At 38.8% G+C, this 26,364-nt stretch overlaps 1 protein-coding gene across 1 annotated transcript in view; it reads left to right on the top strand.

Moving 5' to 3' along the window:
• LOC143034554 (uncharacterized) overlaps positions 1–13,509 on the top strand; it is a 56,977-nt gene extending 43,468 nt beyond the window's left edge. Inside the window, exon 8 of the mRNA XM_076200766.1 lies at positions 1,235–13,509. Within this exon, the coding sequence (XP_076056881.1) occupies positions 1,235–1,681 (447 nt within the window). The 3' untranslated portion in view covers positions 1,682–13,509. The remainder of the gene's footprint in view (positions 1–1,234) is intronic.
• The last annotated feature ends 12,855 nt before the right edge of the window (positions 13,510–26,364 follow it).

Raw genomic sequence — 26,364 nt, forward strand, 5'->3', positions numbered from 1 at the left:
TGTACTTGGAAAGCAGTACGTGACATGGAGCCATCGGGGGCGGGGAAGGGGGGTTGCCATGTCTTCTAGACTTCGATGCGTAGCGCCAACACAAGTATTTCTATCCCGATGGGAAGTACTGTTGCTTGACCTGCTTGATTTATGCTTGTATTTGCGAGAATGTTGGCTTGCTTCTCCCCCGTGAGAGGAGGCACCCGACTTCCTGCTTGTATGGGTATGTGTTTCGTCGGAAGACAACATGGAGGTTGTGACCGACGGAGTCGTATGCACGTTGTCGTATTTACCTGATAATTTAGTGAGTTTCGTTAAAACTCAAAATGAGAGCGTCGTAAATGCTTATTAGATGATAAAATGAGCGTTGTAAACGCTATTATTATATTGCAAATTGAGCATCGTAAACACTCGAATGCCAGGTCAAGCACTAGCAAGCAGGGATACGTTTGAAATCTACGAGTGACAGCGTAAACAATCTTGACGACCGTTCAGCACGGCAGCGCGTAAGCAACTGTCGGACCAGCTGGGCGGAGCATATCTCATATGTTTGCGAACCCTCAGCAGAATTGTTATTTGCTGATATAGAATACCATTGACACTTACTCCCCCAACCCCCACCCACTCCCTTCCATGCATCACAGCCTCATCAATACATAACCATTCTCCACTCACCCCTATATTCTGCCTTCTCCCTTCATTCCTCAACAGACATTCCCCTTTTTCCTAATGCTCCTTTTACCCCATCCATCTTATCCTTGGTTGCCCCCTCATGTTCACTCCATCCACCTTCCTGATCTGAACTGATGTCATCAAAAAATCTTAGTACGAGGTTTATCAGAAGAGTATGGAGTGTAGTGGTCTAAAACAATATTGTGATTCAGCAAAGGGGTATGAGGTGTTCTATGACTTTGGAGGAGAAGCAGAGAAGTATGATTGGGCTGTGTGATGCTGGATTTTTTTTTTTTTTTTTTTTTTTTTTTTGAGATAGTGATTATTTTCCCATGCTTCCAGCTTTTAGGTATAGTGTTGTGTGAATAGCTATAGTTTGCAATGTTGGTGAGTGTTTCTATGCCATGTGTATTGCTTTTCTATGGTGTTTATTTCCCTTTTGTTCTCACTAGTGATATTGGCTATTAAGTTTTCCATTCTTATTCAATTTGTATAACATCATGCATTATGAATCATAAACATAAGTTATTTATTTCATCTTACAATCTTTTTTCTTTATTTATTTTTTCAGGTTCAATATTTTCTTTCAGTAATAACAGGCAAGGTGCAGTTACCATCTTCACCAGACATGCTTGCTTGGTTAGAGAAAGATTTGCAGGTGCGTCAGAAAAATGGTTGGAAAAGAAGACATTATCACTGTTTACGTGTTGATCAGTGGGAGTACTGCAAAGATTTGGCTAAAGAGGCTGGTGCTCCTCAGCTTTCCCCAGTTCTTAAGTATATATTTGAACTTTTGTGGGAAAGAAGGGTACTGGCCCTAACAGAGTACAAAAAATTAAACTACAAGGTACAAGGTACTGAAGTTGAAGAAATTTTAGAAGGTAAAAGAGTGAATACCACTCTTGATATGATAAGCCTGAAGGTTTGGGCAGTATCAAAATTACTTTGGAATAATTTTCCTCAAGTTTTCAGTGTTGTCTATAAAACAGTTATTTTTAAACTCAGGAATCTCATTTAAAGAATCAACTTTCTTTAGCTCAATTGCCTTCAGAATATTGCCAGAAACTTGTAGCTCATCCATTGATAGATGAGCTACAAGATAATGTCTGTACCACAGGTATAATTGTTGTTTAAGTTGTATCATTACAGAATTGTTTCTATGTACTTGACTAAGAATAGTGGTAGTAGGATAGCAATTGCCAGATGTCTGTTCTCCATGTGAGAAGGTGGAAGAAATATAGTTCAAATTAATAGATCTTGGGCCAAGTCTGGATACCAAGTGTCAGCCCCTTGGGGCAAACTCCAGATAGAGAAGTTTAACAGTTTTTGAAAATGGGCAGCAGGGAGATGATTCATTCAGCTGTCCATTTTGCAGGACCACCACAGGCAGGTACATGTCACTGGTTCAATCTTAGCTCAAATTTGTAGACTTAAAAAGTAATTTAATGAGGTATTGCTTAGCCTATATTTTGTCTTGTGAAAGTGGAAGACTGGAAGAAGAGATTGGCTCTATAGTGAGTGTGTAGAGAGGGTAGGTGTTCTCTAAGAGTAGTATGAAGGAATAAAAGGATATCAATGGAAGCAATGAAAGGAATATAAGAAGCAGTGATTGTGCCACCTGTATGTACTGAAGTGAGGCCTGGAAGAGGCAGTGAGGATGTTTGAGGCCTTTGCATAGAATTATGAGATATTATAAAAGCAAGGAATGCTAGGATTCATGACTGGAGTGGGATAGAGATAAGATGAAAAGAAAAAGAACAGGCCAATGAAGTTGTTCACTTATGTTTTGAGAATGGATGAAAGTAAATGTTCTCAAAGCAAAGGATAGACAAAGGAAAAAGTGGTTAGATTGAATACATCCATACAAAGGTAAATGCACCCACAAATCACTAAGCACACAATTCTCAAAAAACACTGATTTAATGAATTCACCAAACTCACCCAGAAATAGGTCCTGTAAAGAAAAGACTTTCAAGACAGCCAAGAATGACATTAGTCCTATGTTCAGGTCACCACCCCTCACTAAATCAGTATCAACAAATCACTGGACTGATAAAAGACACTACATGCTATGCCTCACCACAAGAAAGACACTGTCTGTCAGTCAATTCGTTGCTCCAGGTCAGTTTTGCAGGAGACCCATGGCTCCCAGATAACTGGCAACAACCACTGGGTTGGCCTGCAGGTCACTCAAGGCAGAAATATTTTGTTTTCGTCTGGGTGTGGCATATATGGGGCAGCACAAGGTGCCTATTCTGTATTGGTATTATCTTAATGCTGGAAGGTGACCAAAATGTAGTCATAGGAGATATTTTTCTGTAAGGCTAATATCTGGAGGAGTTTGATGAAGAAGTGTGTTTGGTGGTTGGTCTTGGAGTGGTAGTTTTGTGATCTGAATGTGAAAGTGTATTGGTGTGGATGTGTTAAGCAGTGTAAGTGAAAGGCTGTTGATGTTTGAGCATTAAGTTGTTGTTTTTTTCATTCATTGATTTGTTCAGTTGGTTGTGCTTGTTTGATGTATTGAGAATAGTGGATATGGTTGAGGCCTCTTGCATAGAACTGTGTACCTACATTTTCATGTGATATTCTATAGGGAGGATTTTCATTCATGTGTGTAAGTGTTCAGGTAAGAAAACAGGTAAGGCACCTGAGTTAGATGGGTGTCATGCAGAGTGTCTGAAGAAGGGAGGTACAGAATAGTGGACTGCCTAGTGATGTTGTTCAATAAGTGTCTAAGGGGGGGGGTGGAATGACAGAGGACTGGAGGAGTGCCTGTATAGTTCCACTTTACAAGGGAAAGGGGGAAAATGTGAGTGTAGTAGTTTCAGAGGGATCAGTTTGTTGAGTTTAGTTGGGAACACATATGGGTTTTAATTGAGAGGATTAGGAGAGGAACTCAGGGAATCATTGGTGAGAAACAGTGTAGGTTTAGCAAAGGTAGGAGTTGTTAGGATCAGATTTTTGTGGGAAGGCAGATAAGTGAGAAACATTTTGCAAAGGGTAAGGATTTTTTTTTTTTTTTTTGGGGGGGGGGAGCTTTATGGATTTAGAAAAGGCTTATGACTGGTCAGACAGAAAGGTGCTATGGAAAGTTTTGCATATATATGGGATTGGTAGAAAGCTGTTGAGGGCAGTCAAGAGTTTTTATGGTAGAAGTAGAGCCTGAGTTAGAATAGGAAATGGAGAGAGCAAGTGGTTTGAGGTAGAGGTGAGACCAACATCAGGGATGTGTCATGTCACCATGGTTGTTCACTGTGTACATGGATGGGGTAGTAGGGGAGGTAAAGTCAAGGGTAATGGGTAGGGGACTTGAGACAGTGGAAGAAAATGGAGAAAAGTGGGAAGTGAGCCAGTTGTTGTTTTCTGATGACTGCATTTGTGGCAGGGTCTGAGGAGGGATTAAGGGAGTTAGTGATGGGAAGGCATGCAATAGGAGAAAATTGAATGTAAATGTGGGTAAAAGTAAGTGATGAGATGTACAAGGGGAGAGGATGGCAGCAAGTTGGAAATAAGTCTTAAAGAAGAGAGGCTGAAGGAAGTAGATAGCTATTTGGGGTCACATGTGGTAGGAAGGGGAGGAGCAGAGGTAGAATAAATTGTAAATTGAGAGATGAAAGTGAATGGCTTAGGGGATTAAAAAATATCACAAGAAATAGGCATCTGGGAATGGATGAGGTGAGGAGGAGAGTGGGAGTGGAAAAGATGATGGCAGATAGGGCTGATGAAAGAGTATTGGGATGGTTTAGACCAGAGGTGGGGAACCTGCGGCCTTAAGGTCGCATGCGGCCTTCCAGGCCATCAAGTGTGGCCTTCTGCGGCCTTTGATATACATATTATTTTTTCTAAAAGACCTTGAATATTTTTTAAGTCTGAAATCATTATACACCTGAAACTTATAATATACACCACACACATAGACGAAAGCAAAGTTAACCGTGTTCAGTGATGTCACTCCCCTAAAAAGGGATAAAATAATTGAAAAAAAAAAAAATTGTTCAGTGCGGCCTCTATGTGGGACGATGAATTGTAAGGTGGCCTTCGTGCACAAAAAGGTTCCCCAGCCCTGGTTTAGACACATGATAAGAATGAGTGAAGAAAGATTAGCAAAAGAGGTGTGGAAGGCAGAGGTGGGGGGAGTGAATTTGAAGGGACAACCAAGGACAAAAGGAGCATTGAGCAAGAGGGGAATGTCTCTTGAGAAAGGAAGGGAGAAGGCAGAAGATAGGGATGAGTGGAGAGTTACTGTGTATTGATGATGTTATGCAAGGGAGGAGTAGGGGATAGGTGGGTAGGGGGTGCTTATATGCAATTGGTATTTTGATGCAGATTGAAGGGATTTCACTATGTCTTCTCTTTTTCTGCATGAGGGGACAGAGGGGGGATTGCCAATTAAGTGAAGCAGCCTTCCTTTGTATGTACTGTGTCTTGCTACATTGCTTCTGACCAAGGGCAGTGGGCAGGATACAGAGATGACCCATCATCCAAGAGGAACTAAAATAAGAGTGAGGAAAGGGTGGTGGTTGGAAATAGGCATGTGCCTTTGACTTCACTATCTCCCTTATTATGGGAAAAGGCTCTTGGTATATAGATAGGTGTTCATTATTATTAGTGTTTCACTCTTTTTTTTTTTTAATCAAGTTGTGGGAGTATGGTTGAGTGTGGTTCTTAAAAACTGTTCATACACTATGATTAGGGTTTTCTTTTGCTGTCTTTTTTTTCTTTTTTTTTCTGTACAAAAAGAGAGGATGGCAGCAAATTGGAAGCAAGTATTAAGGGGGAGAGGCTGGAGGAAGTGGATAGCTTTAGATACTTTGGGGCAAATGTGGTGGGAAAGGATGAGTGAAGGTGGAAGTAGAATGTAGATTGAGAGAACAAGTAAATGCCTTGGGGGATTAAAATTGTAATGAGAAATAGACATTTGGAGATGGATGTAAAAGAGGAGATTGTATGAAGGGGTGATTGAACTGACAGAACTGAATGGGGCAGAAACATGGAACATAAGATAGGAAGAGTTTAAATGTGTTTGTGATGAAATATCTGAAAAGTATGGTAGGGGTTACTAGGCTAGATAGAGTGAGAAATGAGGTGAGGAGGAGAGAGGGGGTGGAAAAGGAGTTGGGAGATAGGGTTGACATAATTGTATTGGGATGGTTTGGACATCTGGAAAGGATGATTGAAGAAAGATTAGTAAAAGAAATGTGGATGGCAGAAGTGGATGAAGTGAACATGAGAGGGCAACCAAGGATGAGATGGATGGATAGGGTAAAAAGGACATTGAAAAAGAGGGGGATGTCTGTTGAGGAAGGAATGGAAAAGACAGAAGATAGGGGTGAGTGGAGAATAGTTGTGTATGGATGATGCTGTGATGCATGAAAGGGAGTGGATGGGGGATGGGGTTAGGAAGTAGTTATTATGTGAATGGTATTTTGATGCAGCCTAAAGGGATTTCTCCCCATCTTCTCTTTTTCTACTTGAGGGGACAGAGAGGTGGGTGGCAGATTAAATGAAGCAGCCTTGCTGTGGATGTGCTGTCTTGCTGCATTGCTTCTGACCCAGGGCAATGGGTGAGATGCAGGGATAACCCATCATCTAGGAGGTGCCAAGAAAAGAGGGAAGGAGGGGTGATGAATGGGAGTGGAGTGTGTGGGAGATGAAATAGGTGAGAGTGGGTTTATGCCTTTTGACTTTGGCTATCTCCCTTGTAAGGGGAAAAATGCCCTTGGTATATGTATATCAAGTATGTATGTATGTAATTTTTGTTGATTTTCACTGCCAGATCTTTGATGTGTAGGCAGGTCATGTAGGTATCAAAAGTGAGGCCCAGGATTTTGGGCTCTTCTCCAGTAGAAGGGTTTGGCCATTCAGTTTCAATATTGGATGTTTCTTTGATTCATGGTTATCTGGAGTATACAATGTTACTGATGATTTTTGAAGGGAGGCCTCCCTTCTGTTTTTGTAAGCCATTGTTCTAGCTCTTAAGTTAGCTTGGGTGTTCTTAGCAGCTATTTTGTAAATGTTATACTGATGACAATGTTGTGTTCCGGATCTGGTATTGGGATATCACTTATGAGGAGCTTGAACAATCCAGTTGAAAATATTGCTTCTTTGGGGACTCTATTGTACAGTCTTTTAGTCCTAGAAATTTGGTTGTTTTGTCTGCCAGCTAGGTAGCTTGTTAGCTATTTCTTGATATTTTGTATGTCCATCTCAATTATATCTTTTATATGTCATATGAATTATTTTCTTTATCTTTGTTCAGATTGTGATTGTTTCTGCTGTATTTTCTGTTAGTGTTTATTTAGTTTATTTTGTTTTGTTGGAAAAAGGTATGTTGTTCTTTATTAATGTTAAGTCCACCTTTGTGTTGGATGTTGTCTTCCACTATTGTGTATTGTGAATTGTGGTATTAGTATAGTTTTCTGTGTAAGTACTATGTGTATGTTGCATTTATGTAGGAACTGAAACATCTCTGTATGTTTTTATACCATTAATGTTTACTTATAGTAAGTTTAAAAGTGTGTTTTTGTGCTTGAATAGTTTTTGGTGTATGTATTCATGTGTGATGGCTACACCTCTATTTCTTTGTGTACTAGTTTGTGTTGGCAAGTGTGGTGCATGTGAGATGGACCCACATGAAGCATGTGTTGCACTTGATGGATATGTGTGAGTGTTAACAGGTTTTTGCACATGTGTGATGTATATAAGCTGGGCTGGTTTCTATCTCCAGCTAAAAAGAAATGGTATGGAAGGGCAGGTGCTGAAGTGTTGATTTCATGTGAAAAAAAAAAAAATAATAATAATAATAATGATAATAAAAAAAAAGGTGGGGAGGTAGGTTGGTAGGAAGTAATAGTAGACAGTGAGTTTCTGGACCCTCCTTGCAGAGGTGGGGCTTAGTTGATGCCTTTGCAAACAGGGAGGCTTCTAGTTCCTTTCATCAAACTGTCCATTTGCCTCTACTTTGTGGTTCTGTAACTTGCCAGCATGTCATTAAGCATGCATACATAGAGTGGTGGTTATCTGGAATAAATTAGATAAGATGACAGAGTGTGCAAATACTATTCAAGAATTTAAGAACAAACTTGATGCTGAAAGATACAAAGATAGGTCACTACGAGCATAGCTCCCTTCTCGTATAATACAACTAGGTACAACTAGGTAAAATGCACACACTCATGGCACAATGGTAGAGTTCCCGACCACCACTACAGCGGTCCAGGTTTTAATCCCACCCAGGGCTGAAATAATTTCAGTATCACTATGCTACAAGTTGTTACTCCAACTCTCATGGGCAGGGAGTTGGGTGTGTGTGTGTGCATGTAAGGTCACAGCATTACCCATAGATCAGTCATACATGAGCTCTGAACTCTCTTCTGGGAGGAAAATAGCTGTCAGTTACAAGTCCAACATGTTATCCAAGAGAAGGTGGAATTTTGGGTAGAGGGATAGAAATGGATAGAGAGCCTAGGTACAAAAATATTGTGAGAAACAGGGAGATCAATGATTTGTTAGATGAAATGATTGAACTGAAAAGCAAGCACAGGGCAATGTATAGTGAAATAGCTCAACTAAAAAAGCAAATGAATAGACCAACAGGGAGCTTGACGAACTGAAAAAGGAACTGAATATGATCAAGGGAGAGAATGAAAGAATGAAAAATGAGGATATAAAAAAAAAGGAGGCCTTAAAAAAAAAATGAACAAGCAAACACAGGCAGTGACCAAGAAATTGGAGGCGGCGATCAAAGAAACTGATCTCCAAGGGATAAAGAAACAATGGAAATTGGAACAAGAAAATAAAAGATTATCTTTCAAAGAAATAGAGCAATAAGTGAAGGAAAAAAAAACCCAGTAATTAAAGTAATTAAGGAAAAAGGAAATTTGTCAGGGACACAGTGGATAAAAAAAGTGCATTGTAGTTTATGGTATTAAAGAGAAACATGATGTACCTAGATATCAGAGAGAAAAAGAGGAGAAAGAGATTGTTAAAGCAATTCTGAAGGAGATACAAGAAGGGCAGGATATGGGCAAAGAAATTGAGGAATTGCATAGAATGGGAAAATACTCAAAAGATAAACAATACAGGCTTTCAAAAATAAAACTTAGGTCTCAAATGATAGCAGAAGTACTATCTAGAACAGAACTAGCAAATAGTGAACATTACAAAAAATGTATAGATAAAAAAATGAGTGATGATGAAAAAGAGGAAGAAAAGGAACTTAGAAATGAAGCAAATGAAAAAAGAATGGAGACTGAAAAAGATTTTTTTTTTTTTTTTTTTGAGAGAGAGTGCTGGATCTGAGCCTGAGAAAATGGTTTATGAAAAAAAAAAAAAATAGACAGAAAAGGACGAGAAAATGAAAAATGAAAAATAGCTTATACCAACATAGAATGATTTTAGTACTGAACAAATTAAATGACTATCTGGCATTAGAAAAACCAGATGTAATGGGAATTGTAGACACGAAATTAAAAAGTCCTCTACCACCAAACACTGTGGGACAAGGTCTATACAACCATTGGATGAAAAATAGAAAGGAAAAACAGGGTGGAGTAATATTTTTGACTAAGAAAGGCTTAAATGTGACCAAGATAACAGAAGGAAAAAAAATGTGGAATTGATTATGATAAAAGTTGAAAACAGTGACATGAAAAGTAGAAATTTGTAGTAATATATGTACCCCCCAAAACACAGTCTTGTGTGATCATTCCAAACTGTTGGAAGACACAAAGAATGAACTAACTGACTTACTGAAAGGAGGAAATATAGTAATTATGGGTGATTTTAACTTAAAAGAAATATGTCGGGAAGAAATTACAGTGAAGGGTGGAGAAGACCTCTGGGGAAACATACTACTTGATATGACCGTTGAATACACAATGACTCAGTGGGTAAAAGAAAATACCAGCTACAGAAACAATGAGGAACCATCAAGCCTGGATTAATACTTATGTCAGAGCCTGAAATTGTGGACAGAATTGATTACAAAACCTCAATTGGGAAGAGTGACCATGTACTAATAAAATTCGAACTAAAAGAGCAAATGGATTTGAGAATGAGAAACATAGAAAAGGAAGACTAATGTACAACAAAATAGATTTTGAGAAACTCAGAAAATTCTTTCAAAATGTAAATTGGGATAACTTCCTAAATGAAGAAACAAAAATGGAAGAGAAATGGAATACACTCAAACCTCGTTCATCCGGCCTTACGTTTTGAAGCAGCTGGGTAGCTAGATATTATTTTCAAAAATAATATCTAGCTGCCCGAAAAACCGAAAAACCGCCACGTACGCAAGGCGAACGATACCGAGTTACAGTAGTTTGAAATGTAAACACCAGATGGCACGCGGCGGGGTATATAAACGACGCTAGTCGCGTGGTGAAGGCCAAAAATAAAGTCCAAAAGACTATAAACTAACCGAGCAAGTGGGTCTGCCCCACATCTATCATAACTCTTACTTCCATTTCATTCTTTCCTTCCACTAAACCCCCAAATCCCCCCTCCCTCCCTCTCCCCCATCTTATCTATCCTGCCCTCTAACTAAGGTGAAGGCCATACAACACCTATTTACAGTACACTACTATACAGTACTACGAATACACCTGTGTCATCATAACTAATAAAGTTGTGAAACGAAATCGAGTTGCTCTAACAGTTGAACAGGTTAGTTGAAGGCTGAATTTGGGTTTATAACATTGTATTTTGGACTAAAATAAAAACATTTTCAATATCCGGATTTTTTCATTATTCGGACAGGTAGCTGCACCAATTAATCTGGAAAAACGAAGTTGAGTGAATACTAAAAGAAATTTACAATGAGGAAATAAACAAATATGTACCAAAACAGAAGTGAGAAAGAGTATACATAAAATGCTGGTACAACAAAAAATGCAGTGAAGCTTAGGATAAAAGAGATAATGCTTGGAAAAGATGTAGAAAAGATAAAAAAAAAATGAGTAAGTGGTAAACATATATCAAACTAAAAATGATTATATAAAAATATGCAGAGTTGAAAAGAAAAACTATGAAAGAGACATAATAAAGAAAATGCAAGGAACAACCTAAACTATTTCACAGGTATGTAAATGGTAAACTAAAAAACAAATGAGAAATAGACTGCGCCAAGGGAATTACAAATAAAAATAAGTAGAAATGGTTGAAATTATGTAACAAACATTTCAAATCAGTATTCACAATTGAAAGTTCACAAAACTGTGAGGAAATAGAAAGATACCCCAATGAAGAAAATAACTGTGACACAGGAGGAAATCAGAGATCAAATAAAAAACCTTGATGTCAAAAAATCACATGGTCCGGATGGAGTTGCAAAATGAATATTAAAAAAAAAAATGCATAGATGAGTTGACGGACAAAATATACGAGATAATTAAATGCTCACTCAAAGAGGGAAAGGTACCACACGACTGGAAAATGCAAATATTGTACCAATATATAAAGGAGGAAATAAGGGAAATCCAACTAAATACAGTGCAAAAATATGTGAAAAAGTTATCAAAAGTAGATTTAGACAAGGAAGATCATGTACAAAAAACTTAATTGATCTGCTTCTACTCAAGACTAATAGAAATACTGTAATACAAGAAAGGGATAGATGGGCAGATTGTGCTTTTCTAGATCTACAAAAAGCATTTGATAAAGTACCACACAAAAAACTAATAAGAAAAATAGAATCAATAGGTGGCATCAAAGGAAAATTATTGGAATGGATGGAAGACTTCTTGACTTGGAGGAAAATGAGGGTAGTAATTAGAGACAAATGCTTGACCTGGGAAGAAATGATAAGTGGTGTCCCACAAGGTTCAGTATTAGCTCCAATCATGTTTGCCATATATATAGATGACATGGATGAAGGTGTGGAATATTATATGAACTTCTTCACAGATGACACAAAAATACTAAAGAATGTAAGTACAGAGGAAGACTGTGAATCACTACTGATAGACCTAGGTAAAATATGGAAATGGAGTCAAAAGTGGGAAGTTAACTTTAACATCAAGAAGTGTAGTATAATGGAGTTTGGAAAAAGTAAATATAGAATATTGAGAAATTATAAAATTTGTGAAGAAGTAAAAAAAGTGAGCTCAGAAAGGGACCTAGGAGTAATAGTCAGCAAAGATATGTCACCAGACAAACATGTCAGTAAAATAGAGAAACCTTCTACCTATTAAGGTCAATGAAAGTGGCATTTGACTATTTGGATGAGCAAATGATTTAAAAAATATTAGTTACACTGATAAGACCAAGATTGGAATATACTGAAACACTATGGACACCCAAAACTAAAAAGAATATAAAGAAATTAGAAAGAATACAAAGAGCAATGACAAAGATGGTATCAACACTCTCTAAATTGACATACAAACATTGTCCAAATTGGAACTACCAACTCTGGAACAAAGACAAAGAGGAGATCTACTGACTATAGAATCATGAAAAGAGTAAAAATCCTAGATAGAGGTCAAAATAAACTCAAAAAGAGTAGTTATAGAAGAAATCTGAAAAAGAATAGCTTTCCAGACATAGTGGATACCTGAAATAAATTAGATAAGGCAACAATGTGTGCAAACACTATTCAAGACTTTATAAGAAAACTTGATGCTGAAAGATACAAAGATGGGTCACTATGAGCATAGATCCCTTCCTGTATAATACAACTAGGTAAATACGCAAAGGTAATATGGAATACACAGAACATACAGAAATGGCGTAAGTCATGAGCAAACACTTCAAGTTGGTAGCCAAAATTTGTGAAAAAGTTATAAAAAGTAGATGGATAAAACATCTGGAGAACAATATACTAAATCCGAGCCAATTTGGATTTAGACAGGGAAGATCATGTGTCACACATTTGATCTGTTTTTACTCAAGACTACTAGATATAATACAGGAAAGGGATGGATGGGCTGATTCCGCTTTCCTAGATCTACAAAAAGCTTTTGAAAAGGCCCACTCAAAAAACTATTAAGAAAACTGGGAACCATGGGAGGGATACAAGGTAAACTACTGAAAAGGATAGAGGACTTCTTGCATGGAGGAAAAATTAGACTAGTACTCAGAGATAAGAGTTCTACTTGGGAATAGGTGATTAGTGGAGTGCCACAAGGATCAGTATTGGCTCCACTAATGTCTGCTATTCATGTGTGGAATGTTACATGAGCTTCTTTGCAGATGACACAAAACTGTTAAAAAAAATAGTGAGTGCTAAAACAGACATTGATTCACTGCAGGGTTTGGGAGTGGAGTCAGAAGTGAAAAAAGGATGTCAGGACAACATAAAATTGGTTCAAAGGAAGTAAAGAAAGTGGAATCTAAAAAAGACCTGGGAGTAATCATCACAAAGGATGTACCCTGACAAACAAGTAAACAAAATTATCGGTGAAATCTAACTTGCTAAGATCAATAAAAGTGGCTTTTACTTACTTGGATGATGAAATGGTAAAGAAAATACTAGTCACAACAATAAGGCCAAAATAGGAGTACGCAGTGACACTATAGTCACCTAGTACTAAAAAGAATATAAGGAAAATTGAGAAAATCCAGAGAGCAACTACAAAGATGGCCCAACACTATCAAAACTGTCATATGAAGACAAATTATCAATACTAGAATTACCGACTCTGGAAAAAAAGGAGAGAAAAAGGTGACTTGTTGACCATTTACAGAATTATGAGAGGTATAGAAGTCCTTGATAGAGAAGACTTACTAAATTGGGATAAGAGAAACACAAGAGGACATGGAAGGAAGCTAAAAAAGGATAGTTATAGAAGAGACCTGAAAAAGAGCAGCTTTCCCCACAGAATGGTGGTATGGAACATACTAGACGTTTTGTATGCAAAACCAATACACAAGTTTTCCCCTTTATATATTGGCATTTTTCCAGTCTTCCAGTACCTTTCCTTTGAATGAGCAATCTATTATCTTATATATTTTGTCTGTTAGTTCATCTACCTTATTTTCCGGCGTATAGTGGGCAACTTTTTTCCGTTGGTGCGCATTATCTACGGCCTGTGATAAAAATTCTGTGGCTGTGTGTGTAATTTTTTTCACAACAACGTGACGATGTTGGCCGTCACAAAGTCGGGAGGCACACTTCTCCGTGGCGTTCCGTGAGAACAAGAAGAACAGCCATGGTGACATGAAAGAATACGCCAGCATGGGCTACCGTATATAAATATTTGGTATAGGTAGGTATCTATCGAATCTTATTTTTCATGTTTAAATAGGCCTAAACACCATGAAACATGATCAATATTCATGATATTTGCCCATGTTCACAGCATCCTAGTTTGAATTTTTATGTTGGCTTTGTTGCTTCACTTTAGGTATGGTACAAATTCCGTTGCGGCCGTTCACAGACTCGTGTCAAACACCTGACTACAACATCCTCTTTTGGGAGTTATATTAACTAAGTGTCACCTCGATGAGAGACTGTCTATTTCACCACTGTCATTGCAGGTTCAAAGCTAAAACGAAACAGTCTGTAGTTTGTTTCAGTATTAAATAAAAAATGGTAAAGACGAATTGTTTCCTCAAGATATAAAATGAACATTTTCTGTAAAAATCCCGAAATTTTTATGTATATTTTACTTCCAATAAACTTTTTTTTTTAGATCATATTTCCTAATAACTATTTAAGGGGGTACGCGACACCTGGGGGGGTGAATTTGGTCAAGATATGGCATTTTTCAAAACTGTGTTCAAAATGTTCGTATACCACTTAGAAATAAATCCCGACAAATAATTTTCCAGCCGCGCGCAATTTAAAGGTCCTGGGTGAGGTTTAAAGGGACAGATTTAAAGGCGCAACCCACACTAGAGGGAGGCGTGCCACTTAGGACCTTCAGGCACAGCGAATAACGTTGAAATTTGATTGAATTTACACTCGCCCAGTGTATCAACGGCCAATACGATTGTGGAGGGGAAGGGAGGAAGGTGGAGGGAGAATATTTCGCCAACTTTGTGCGAAACTAAGCGTTAGTTCCCGGCTAGCTCTGAAAAGGGAAGTACGCATGTCTCATGAGCTCTCATTGCAATCTATTACTTTAGCTAGTACATATTACTCTTTAGTACAGTCATCATGGGTAGCAAAAAGAACAAAAGAACATCACAATGACAAAAAACAGCAGTTAAAGATGGCAAGCAGTCAAAGACGACTAAAGATCTCACCACCTCTCACTCCACCACCGCCCTCACCTGCACCTCTGTGACGGTGACAGAGGTAAAGGACAACATTAGACTAAACAATTCAAAGAGGAAGATTAAATCCAAAGAAGAAAGCAAGAGGAAAAAGATCAAGGCTATACAGGAAGAAGAAAGAAGAAGGGACATCATATGATGCTGGAGGGGGTGCCCTACCAACATAGATTGGCGAGGGGAATCTGATGACGAAAGAGAAGGCGCCCACTACTGGAAAATAAACCTCTTTCCAATGATTTAGATACCCTGAAGACCCCCAGCAGAGAGGTTTCATATGAAGAAACCGCCAAAGGTGCAAAAAAGCAAATTATATGATGTCGTCTGTGCGTCGTCACTACTGTGACATACTTATACTTTAGTTTTTCAGTATTTAAAGTACTTATGATTAAAATATGTTGATAATTTTTACTGTACTTACTTATTATATAATAAGAATTAAGCCATGAAAAAATCAGTCAAATTGGTGAAACTATAAGCAAGTTACAGATATATTCATATTTCAAGTTGCCATATCTCCGTTCGATATTTTTCTACATTTTTTTAATCATAAAAAATCTAATATACATCAGATTTAGATGAAACTTACAGGGAATATTACTTTTAGTAACTGCTAGGGCCGATCGTTCGAATATTTTGAATAGGATGAAAGAGTTCGGAGTAATAATGGAAACAAGAGCAAAAAAAATTGTATTTTTCACGATTTTTGCCAGACATTAAAATTGAAATGCCTGTATGCAAAAGTATAAAGGAAATTGTTCAATTACTCAATGACCGGCCCTAGGTGTGCCTACTGACTAATCATAGCCAAAATATAAAACAAATTGGTCCACGTATTATGGTGCTGTGCACTTTTAAATGTCGCTACTGGTATACGTACATGTGTACATGTGTACATACATCATTCTGCTTCACCTAAAATGTAGGCAATATGGATACCTATTTACCTGAGAAGTTTCAGCTCTTTACTCTAAATAGTTTAGAAAATGACCTGCAGGTGTCGCGTACCCCCTTAAGCTACAAAGTAATAAGGGACCAACGCACAACATGAGTCATATACCGGTACATGTAGTTCCAACTTTTTCTTAGTTGTGTCCTGATGCCAAAACTGACACTTAATTTAGTGACAAATCAACAGATTTCCCAGCGGTGGCTCTAGCCAATGAAAAATACTTCTCCATGTAACCTTGTTCACATGATATAAATACCGAGGTAAAACTGCGTTATAGACAAATGCGATCGGGCATGCGCGTTATACGTCAGTGCGCGCTATCTGTGTACTGAGATAACGAAGTGCATGGGTGCGCATTATAACCTGATGCGCATTTTAAGCCGGAAAATACGGTATATATTCTTTTAGTATCCAGTTTGCAATTCTGTCCAGGCCATGTGATATTCTGACACCATTATTCATTATTTGGTCCCTTATTTCTTTCTGTGTCACAATTATTTCTCTCATTGAGGGGATCTTTCTCCCCTTCCTTCATCCCAATTGTGTATGCTTTCTTTTGTGAATACAGATTTGAAATGTTTGTTCATATTTTAGCCATTTCTATATCCTCTGTATATTCAATTTTCCCTTGATATGGTTTTACTATTTCCTGTTTATTTTTTGGTTTACCATTTACAAATCTATAGGATTTTATGTTGACCTTTACATTTGCCTATTATGTCTTTTTCAGTTTCTTTTTTCTTCCCTGCATATTTTTACATATTCATTTCTTAGTTTGATATATATTTGCCACTTTCCAGGTTTTTTTCTTTTTCCATCTTTTCCAAGCTTTGTCTCTTTTATCTTTTGCCTCACTAAATTTTTTTATATACCAGCACTTAATGTACACCTTTTCTTGTTTTTGTTTTGGTACATATGTATCCACTCCTTCATTATATATTTCTTTTAATATCATCCATTTCTCTTCCACCTGTGTTTCTTCATTAAAGTTTTCCCAACTCGCTTTTTGAAAGAATTTTCTGAGTTTCCCAAAATCTGTTTTGTTATACATTAGTCTTCTTTATCTGTGTTTCTTGTTTCTTCCCAAATATATTTTCCCTTTTAGTTCAAGGTCAAGTAGTATGTGGTCATTCTTCAAGTTGGTGTCTTGTGGAACCATCACCATCCACACATTCCATTTTATCCACAATTTCAGGCTCTGTGGTCAAAATTATTTTGTATGCACAGCACCAAGACTTTTTCCCCTTATATGAATGAAATATTATAAGGTTAGCCAGAACAAAATTTATAAAGTATGAAGGAGCTCAAATAAACTATCTGCTGTACCATGGAATATTTTGTACAATTTGTATTGATTTTTATTTAATTATTGGAAAAGACAAAAGCATGAATGAATCAATTATGTGTTTTTCTATCATGTCAAAGCAATGACATTATATTCTTATGGAATTTCATTATTATGTTACTGGAAATTTATGTAAATTTGGGTAATTAAATATTCTATTATAAACCTTAGTTTATTTATAGTTACCCTTTGGATTAGAAAGATACAAAAATAGAGCCTAACATAATCCCTTCCAAATGGAGTTAGCTATGTTCTACAGAGATAGTAACATTCTTCAGCTATGGGATAAGAAATGAAGACCTGCTACCCACACTGAAAATAAATTATACCTCATTTACCACTGTGGTAGTTACCCACATGCTCTGGTTGCTTCCTCCACGTTACTGTTAATTTATTTAAATTTGGGTAATTAAATATTCTACTATAGACCCTATTTTATTTATAGTTACCCTCTGCATTAGAAAGATAGAAAACATAAAGAGCCTAACAAACTCCCTTTCAAATGGAGTCAGCTATGTTCTACAGATAGCAACTTTCTTCAGCTATGGGATGAGAAATGCAAACCTGCTATCCGCACTGAAAATAAATTATACCACCTTTACCATCATGGTAGTAACCCACATGCTCTGGTTGCTCCCACCATGCTACTGCTTTGCCTTCTATATCTATTCTATATGCAAACAGGCTTCATTCCCAATATACAGGAGGTAGCCAGCCAAATCATACACCCATCCCACACCCATTTCCCTTTTATCTTAGATCTTATTGAATGAAGGGTCATCCCTGTCCTCAGCCCACTACTTGAGCGAGAGGAAATGCAGCATGACAAAGCACATTCACAGCAGGTCATTTACTTGGTGATCCTCCCTCCTCATCTCATTTAAAAAATGGAGAAGATGAAGAGATATCCCTTCAAGCAGCATTAGCTTATTTCCCCTCCACAACCACTCTCCACACACACCCACCTCCTGTCCTTCCTGTGCCCTACTCAACAGACATTCCTCTTTTTACTCAAATCCTCCCATGCCACTCATCCATCTCCCCCTCAGTCCCGCCTCCCTAAGCTCACTCCATCCACTTCTAATTTCCACACTTCCTCCACATGCCAATACTACCCCAACATTCCTTCCCCAACATCATCTACCAACTCTCCTTCCACACCACCCTCCTCCCCACCTCACACCCTATCCATCCCTGCAACACCACAAACATCAATCACCGCACTTCGTCCTAAGCATATTCAAACCTCTCCCCTTTGCCTTACCCTTAACCCCTTCCATACAGTGATGCCTACATAGGCATCATGGGGCACAAGTGGGTATATATGGGGATGCCAGTGTTGGCATCTTGATTCTATTTATTTTTTTGTTGTTGTTGCTGTTCCCTAGACTGTCTGTCCAAGCAGTCCTGTCTCCCCAAGGAATGCCATGGCCAAAACAGGGTTTTCCCACAAATCCTTTGTGGAGTGTATGTTGTATTGTTTGCATGCGTTGTTATGTATAATGCAGTCTTCATGACGTGTTGAATAGTATGGGGTGAAGTGTTACACCTTGGGCATTTGTCCACAATGTGGTCATCCAGTCTCTTCTGGTAGCTAAGAAGGGCTGGGTGGTAGCCACATTGCAGTCTGGCCAGGTGGACTCTGTCCTTTTGTGGGAGAGAGGATTCAGAGGGATGGATATCAGGGATCTGGCATGCAGCAATGTGTTGTCTTTTAGTGTGTTAATGGAGCAGTGAGTGATGTGATTATGAATATGTTTCCGGAGGCTGGTATTTGGTGGTTTTGGAGGAAGAGAAGAGAGTATTTGTGTGTGATATAGATTTTTTTTTTTTTTTTTTTTTTTTTTTTTTTTTTTTTTTTTTTTTTTTTTTTTTTTTTTTTTTTTTTTTTTTTTTTTTTTTTTTGGGTGTGTGTGGGTGTTCTGCTATGTAGTGTAGCAGGTGTGCTGTGTTTGTGGAGGCTGCAGCAAGTGTTTGTGTGCCTCTCATGTCAAGGTGATCTTTGACTTTGAGGACTTTTGTTTCATTGTGTAGGTGATGTATATGTGGAGCCTGTAATTGTTTTTAATGCTATGTTTTGTATGGTCTGAAGGATGTTGAGATGTGTCTAACTGAGATTAGGTGTCCATGCTGGACTCGCATAATTCATCACTGAGCATATGCATTGTTTGTATATTGTAGTATTAGTTCCTTTGTTTTGTCTAAATGTTGTTCCATTGATTGATTTAAGTGCATTGAGTCTAGTTGTGCATTTATTTTTTATGTTTGTGATGTGTTGTTTAAATGACATGGATGTATTGTATGTTACACCAAGAATTTTCGGGGTGTGTGTGTGTGGTATTAGAGTGTTATTGATATAAAGTTGAGGAATGTATTTGTGTTCTTTTGTCCAGTTGGTGAGAAGTGTTGCTGTAGATTTTTTTTTGTATGATGGCAACGTGTATGTTGTGTTGTTTGAGGAAGTGTTCAAGTTCGTGCTTGTTGTTGTTGTTGTCGTTCCTTAGACTGTCTGTCCAAGCAGTCCTGTCTCCCCAAGGAATGCCACAGCCGAAACTGGGTTTTCCCACAAATCCTTTATAGAGTGTATGTTGTGTTGTTTGCGTGCATGATTGTGTATAATGCAGTCTTCCATTATGTGTTGTATGGTATGGGGTGAAGTGTTACATCCTGGGCAGCTGTTCACAATGCGGTCATCCAGCCTCTTCTGGTAGCTTAGAAGTGCTGGGTGGTGGCCGCACTGCAGTCTGGCCAGGTGGACTCTGTCCTTTCGTGGGAGAGAGGATTCAGAAAGGTGGATATCAGAGGGTCTGGCATGCAGCAGTGTGTTGTCTTTCAGTATGTTAATGAAGCGGTGAGTGATATGATTATGAATATGTTTCCGGAGGCTGGTATTTGGTGGTTGTGGAGGAAGAGAAGAGAGTATCTGTGTGTGATACAGGTCTTTGGGTGTTGTTTTAATGTTTCTTGGTGTGTGTGGGTGTTCTGCTATGTAGTGTAGCAGGTGTGATGTGTTTGTGGTGGTTGCGGCAAGTGTTTGTGTGCCTCTCATGTCGAGGTGGTCCTTGACTTTGAGGACTTTTGTTTCATGGTGTAAATGGTCTGTAGGTGTTGTATTTGTGCAGCCTGTAATTGTTTTTAGGGCTTTGTTTTGTATGATTTGAAGGGTGTTGTGGTGTGTCTCACTGAGATTAGGAGCCCATGCAGGACTCGCATAATTCATCACTGAGCGTATGCATTGTTTGCATATTGTTGTATTAGTTTCTTTGTTTTGTCCAAATGTTGTTCCAGTGATTGACTTTAGTGCGTTAAGTCTAGGTGTGCATTTGTTTTTTATGTTTGTGATGTGTTGTTTGAAAGACATGGATGTATCGTATGTTACACCAAGAATTTTCGGTGTGTTTGTGTGTGGTATTAGAGTGTTGTTGATGTAGAGATGAGGTATGTATTTGTGTTCTTTTGTCCAGTTGGTGAGAAGTGTTGCTGTAGATTTGGTTGGAGCTATTTTGAGTCTGTTTGTGATGAACCATGTGTTGAGTATATAAGGTATGGCTGGATTATTTCTGCAGCTTTGTCTGTGTTACGATGTGTGCATGTGATTGTTATGTCATCTGCATAGGAAGAGATTTGTATTTCTGAGGTGTCTGGTGTGGGTAAGTCATGCATGTATAGATTAAAGAGCGTGGGGGATAGAACAGAGCCCTGTGGTACTCCATTCTTAATGTTTCTGATGTACGATGATTGGCCATTATATGACATGTAAGCATTCCTACCTACCAGATAATTGGCCAGCCATATTTTGGTGTTATTGTGCATGTCTGTGTTATATATTTTATTTGTTAGGTTGTGGCAGGGGATAGCATCAAAAGCTTTACTAATGTCTGTTATAAGAAGTGTTCTGTGGTGGGGCCTATCTGAATTGATGCCACCTAAAATTCTTTGTGTGAGGTTTATCAGAAGAGTGTAGTGGCCTAAAACCGTGTTGTGAGTCAGCAAGGGGAATATGTGGTGTGACAAGTTTAAGTATTAGGCGTTCAATGACTTTAGAGGGGGTGCAGAGAAGTGTGATTGGGCAGTGCGATGTTGGGATTGTTGGGTCTTTGTTTGGTTTTGGAATGGTGATTATTTTACCATGCTTCCAGATGTCAGGTATAGTGTTGTGTGAATAGCTGTAGTTTGCAATGTTTGTGAGTGCATATACATGTATACCTTGTGGTCCAATGTGTTTTAGGTGGATGTTACTTATGTTATCAGGGCCACAGGCAGATGAGTGCTTGAGATTATGTATTATGTGTTTTGTCTGTCTATGAAGGGTGTATAGTCTGAGTCTGTGGGAAAGTCTTTCTTATGTCGAATAGTGCGTCGGTCGTCAGGGTGAGAAGTGAGATGGCTTGTCTGTGCAAAATGATTTATGAGTGTGTTTGCTTGTTGTCTGTTTGAGGGTAGATTGTCTGTTGTTGTGATTATTGCTGCGTGAGAGCGTGTTGTGTTACTGTTGGATAGTGTAATGCTGTTGAGTGTTTTGTACAATTTGCAGGTGTTTGTTTTGTGATCAAGTGTATTGATAAAGTTTTGCCAATTTTGTGTTTTTTGTTCATGTATTTTATTGGCAATCACAGTGTTTAGTGTTTGTATTTGGTCTGCTATGTTTTGAGGGATAGGTGTGGGGGTATTGTGTTTAAGTGTGTCTCGTTGTCTGATGAGGCCTTGGATTTCTGGTGTGAAGTTGGGGTTGTGTGATTTTCTGTTGTCTCTAGGGATGTAACTCTTGTCTGCATTTTGTATGATTGTATTAGAAGTGTGCACAACATTGTTTATGTTTGTGATTGGTGTACTGTTAAGTGTTTCAAAATGTTGTTCTGTCTCTTCAGTAAAAGCTTCCCAGTTAGTTCTCTTGTAATTGGTGTATGTGTGTCTGTGGCCAACTGGGGTGCATCTTGTTTTGGTGGTGACGATGATTGGAAGGTGGTCAGAACCAAGGGTTCCGACCACTCTCCATGATGTTGTTGGGGTTAGGCAGGGGGAGCAGAAGGTGATATCAGGAGAGGAGGGAGTGCATAGGGCTTGGTGTGGGATATGTGTATGATTATGTGTGTTGTTCATGATAGTCAATGAGTCAAACTGAGTCTGTATATCAAGCCCTCTGTCTGTGTCAGGGTTGTCGACATACCAGGCAGATGACTTGGCGTTGAAGTCACCACCCATGATCAGGTTGGGGATTGAAGCTAGTTGGCTAAATTGAGGTCTGAAGGTGTTTGGAACTGTGGGGGATGATTGGGGGGGAAATGTACATGTTAACTATTGTCAGTGTTGATTTGTTGCCTGTGCGGATTCGGATGGATTGGATTTCTGTAGTGTTATCTGTGGTAGGGAGGAGAATTTTGGTTGTGGCACTTGTGTCCACAAAACAGATGCAGTGGTGGATCAGGGTGATGAGTCCACCGCCATTGCCGTCGGTCCGGTCTTGTCTGATAGTGGTGTAATTATGAAATGATGGTGTTTTGTGTGAGTGTCTTAGTTTTGTTTCTTGTATAATTGCAATGTGTATGTTGTGTTGTTTAATAAAGTGTTCAAGTTCATGTTTTTTCGTGTTAATACCGTCAATGTTGTGTTGTAATATGTTGATGTTGTGTGTTCTGTATGTGCTGTATGTTGCCATTTGGGGTTGAGGTTGGGGTGTTAATGGGAAAGGTATAGGATCTGGGTTAAAGGGGGGGATAGGAGAGATTGGGGACAAAGGAAGGGGAGTACTGATTGGGGATAAGGGCAAAGGGAAATTGGGAGTGGGTAAGGGTGCTAGCTGTGGTTGGGGAGGTGGGAGTGGGGTTACTGGAGGGCAGGTAGAACATGTCCAAGTGTTTGTGTATTGGTTTGTGTCAACAAGTGTTGTACAAGTGAGGTGGGCCCAGTTTTTGCACATATTGCACTGAACTGAGCCCTTTGTCTGTCTGCTCGAGGTAATGGGTTTAGAGCATGTTGGGCATGTGTATTTTGTGGTGGGCCCAGGATTGCTCTCTACATCTCCGGCTAAAAGTAGAAGAAGAGGGGTGATTGCCAGAAAATCACCCCTCGGTGCAGAAAAAACGTAACATTGCATGTTGAGAAAAAGGATTGTGGTACTCCCCAAGGCAGTCGTAGCTCCTCTTGGGGATCGGTGCCACCTGCATAGAGCTGGTGGCCAGGGCTGGTTGCCGCCGTTTGGCCCCCAACTCTTGGGGTTAGGGGGTGGTCCCACAGCATAGACGCTGCGGCTCCAGGACAAGGGTGTTTTTTGTGTTGATGCCATTGATGTTGTGCTGTAATATGTTGATGTTGTGTGTTCTGTATATAAGATCTGGGTTAGAGGGAAGGAAAGGTGTGATTGGGGACATAGGAAGGGGAGGATTGATTGAGGACAAGGGCAGGGGGGGGACTGGATGTGGGCAAGGGTGCATGCTGTGGTTGGGAAGATGGGAGTGAGGTTATTGGAGGGCACGTAGAACATGTCCAAGTGTTTGTGTATTTGTTTGTGTTTGCAACTGTTGTACAAGTGAAGTGGGCCAAGTCTTTGCATATGTTGCATTGAACTGAGCCCTTTGTCTGTCTGCTCAAAGTGATGGGTTTGGAGCATGTTGGGCATGTGTATGAACATTGTGGTGGGCCCAGGATTGCTCTCTACATCTCCAGCTAATAGTAGAAGAAGAGGGGTGAATGCCGGAAAAACACTCCTCCTTGCAGAAATAATGTAATAGTGCATGTTGTGAAAGGAATGTGGTACTTGCCCAGGCGACCAAAGTCCCTCCTGGGAATAGGTGCCACCTGCATAGTGCCAGTGACCAGGGATGTTTGCAGCTGTTTGGCCCCCAACTCTTGGGGTTGAAAGATGCTATGGCCCTAGGACCTATTTATTTTGTGGTTATAGCTGAATGATCTCCGTATTCTGTGAACTGGCTTGATCATATTTTCTGTGGTTATTAATATTCAGAGTGAAAGAAAATGAGTAATACAGCTGTAACTTTATTTTCTACAATGAGAGTATTGTGATGTATCATTGAATCATCATACATCTGGTAGCTGATGCTGCCCGCAAGAATTTTACTTGTATTGAATAGGTTAAGAAAAAATAATAATAAATCAATGAATAAACAAATAGATAAAAAAATAAAATGTAAAAAAGAAGCTCATACCTCAATTCTATGGACAAAAGTATAGAGAATATTGGTCCAATAAGGCCAATTGTCCATAGTTACATAGAGTTTGTTGTGGCTTTTCTCACCCGATGCTTGGTTGTGGCTAATACGTATAGATAATTACATTACAAAAAGGAGCTATAATCAAGCACATCTAATGCAATATCTACACTGTAAATTATATGAATTCAACATCATTCTAAAATCTGACTTACCATGGATGGTGAAGATGGGTTCTTGTTGATTTTGTATAATAACGGAACTCAGTAATTTATTGTGAGTCATTGGAACTTTGCAGCTCCATTGATGTACCACTGGTGCCATGATGTGGTGGTGGTGCAGATGTAACAGGTGCTGGTTCATCAAGTGATGTGAAAGAGATGAGATTGATATACATTCCATAACAATTGTGGAAATGCCACAAACAACTATCTTTATATGCCTAGTAAGTTAATCACAACAGAGGTCACTTTATTATCACAAGCCTTTTGTTGAACATATCATTTATGGACTGCTTTGTCTCCTGACTCACCACGGTCTTGGCTTACATGTTGGACTCATGATCAACAACTATTACCCTCCCAGATGAGACCACATAGCTCAAATATGACCCAATCTATGGGTTATGCTATAACCCAATACACACACAAACACTCACACCCTTGCCTCATGCTATAACCTAACACACACACAAAGTCACACCCTTGCCTACCAGAGTTGGCGTACCAGCTCGAAGTGCAACAATGCTGTTTTTTCTTCAGCCCTGGGTGGGGCTTGAACTCAGATCACTGAATTAGCAGTCAAGAACAGTACCACTACATCATTGGACTGTATACTAACAATCTTCATATGTTTATGAGTTCCCACTGCGTGAGTCTTATTTGAATATCCATCAGTATAACACTTAAAGGCATATCCCAAGTTTAGCTTAAGCTATATGTATAACTGAAACTTTTTGTATGCTAGACTCTTTACACATCCTTCACAGATATACCACTTTCCACTTTTTTATGAACTCAAACTTTTGTATTAAAGTTAAATCTACCCTTTCACATTTCTCTATATTTCCTCTACACAACATAGTTCTAAAGAATCACCACTACAACCCTGCAACACTGAAGAAATTTGAGGAAAATTGAGACTACACTACATGTGTTGTTCTCACATATGTAAACACAATGATGTCCACTTACTAGCACTGTAACAGGGTTGCTACATAAGAGGGAAACTTAATGCAGGCAAGAAATACCTTGATGGTGATTTCTTTGTTTTATTAAGGATATGATCTGGCAATTACAGGTTGGGAAGATTTTGTACAATTAGGTCCTTGACCTAACATTCTTCGTACCGGGTCTTAACTGCCTAGTGTAGGCCTTATGGACTCTTGCAGTCTCCTTTATTCTTATTATGTTAATCTTGGCACTGCCTCCTGCCAGGCTACGTGACCTGGGGAGTCCTTTCTGCTAGGTCAGTTGGGGTAGATATAGGAAAGGGTTCAATAGGTCTGTCTGGTGACATTAGGCATCTTGTGTAGTGACACTATGGGAGCATCCTCTTATGATCTATTGTAGCATTTAGTCAGGTGTTTTGGAATGGGAAAGTGGTGAGGTTTGAAAGATTAGAGGTCTTTCCAAAGACGAATACCATGTTGCATGTATGTGGATCATGTGCATGGTTGGTGATGGTTAGTGATGGTTACAGTACATATTTCAGTCTAGACAAACATGGTTCTAGGAAATCACTACTAAAACATTATGAAAAATAGAAGAAAACAGAGTACAAAATTTATGTTGCTCTCACAGACATAAACAACTTTAGGCCTGCTTTTGAACGAACAGGTGCTGCCATTTCTACCCAGTTGTACCCAATAATCTATTATTATCCAATTATAACCTGATGTTACATACAAAGCACTATTTATGATTAGCAGTTATCCTTATATTTTGATAAATTCAAAAGCTTCATTCTACCAATTTATGCTGATCTTGAGAACAATATACCTTAGGAAATATGTGGACCCA

The sequence above is a fragment of the Oratosquilla oratoria genome, chromosome 17, assembly GCF_046742065.1.
Source record: "Oratosquilla oratoria isolate Oo_2021 chromosome 17, ASM4674206v1, whole genome shotgun sequence".
NCBI classification, from domain to species: domain Eukaryota; kingdom Metazoa; phylum Arthropoda; class Malacostraca; order Stomatopoda; family Squillidae; genus Oratosquilla; species Oratosquilla oratoria.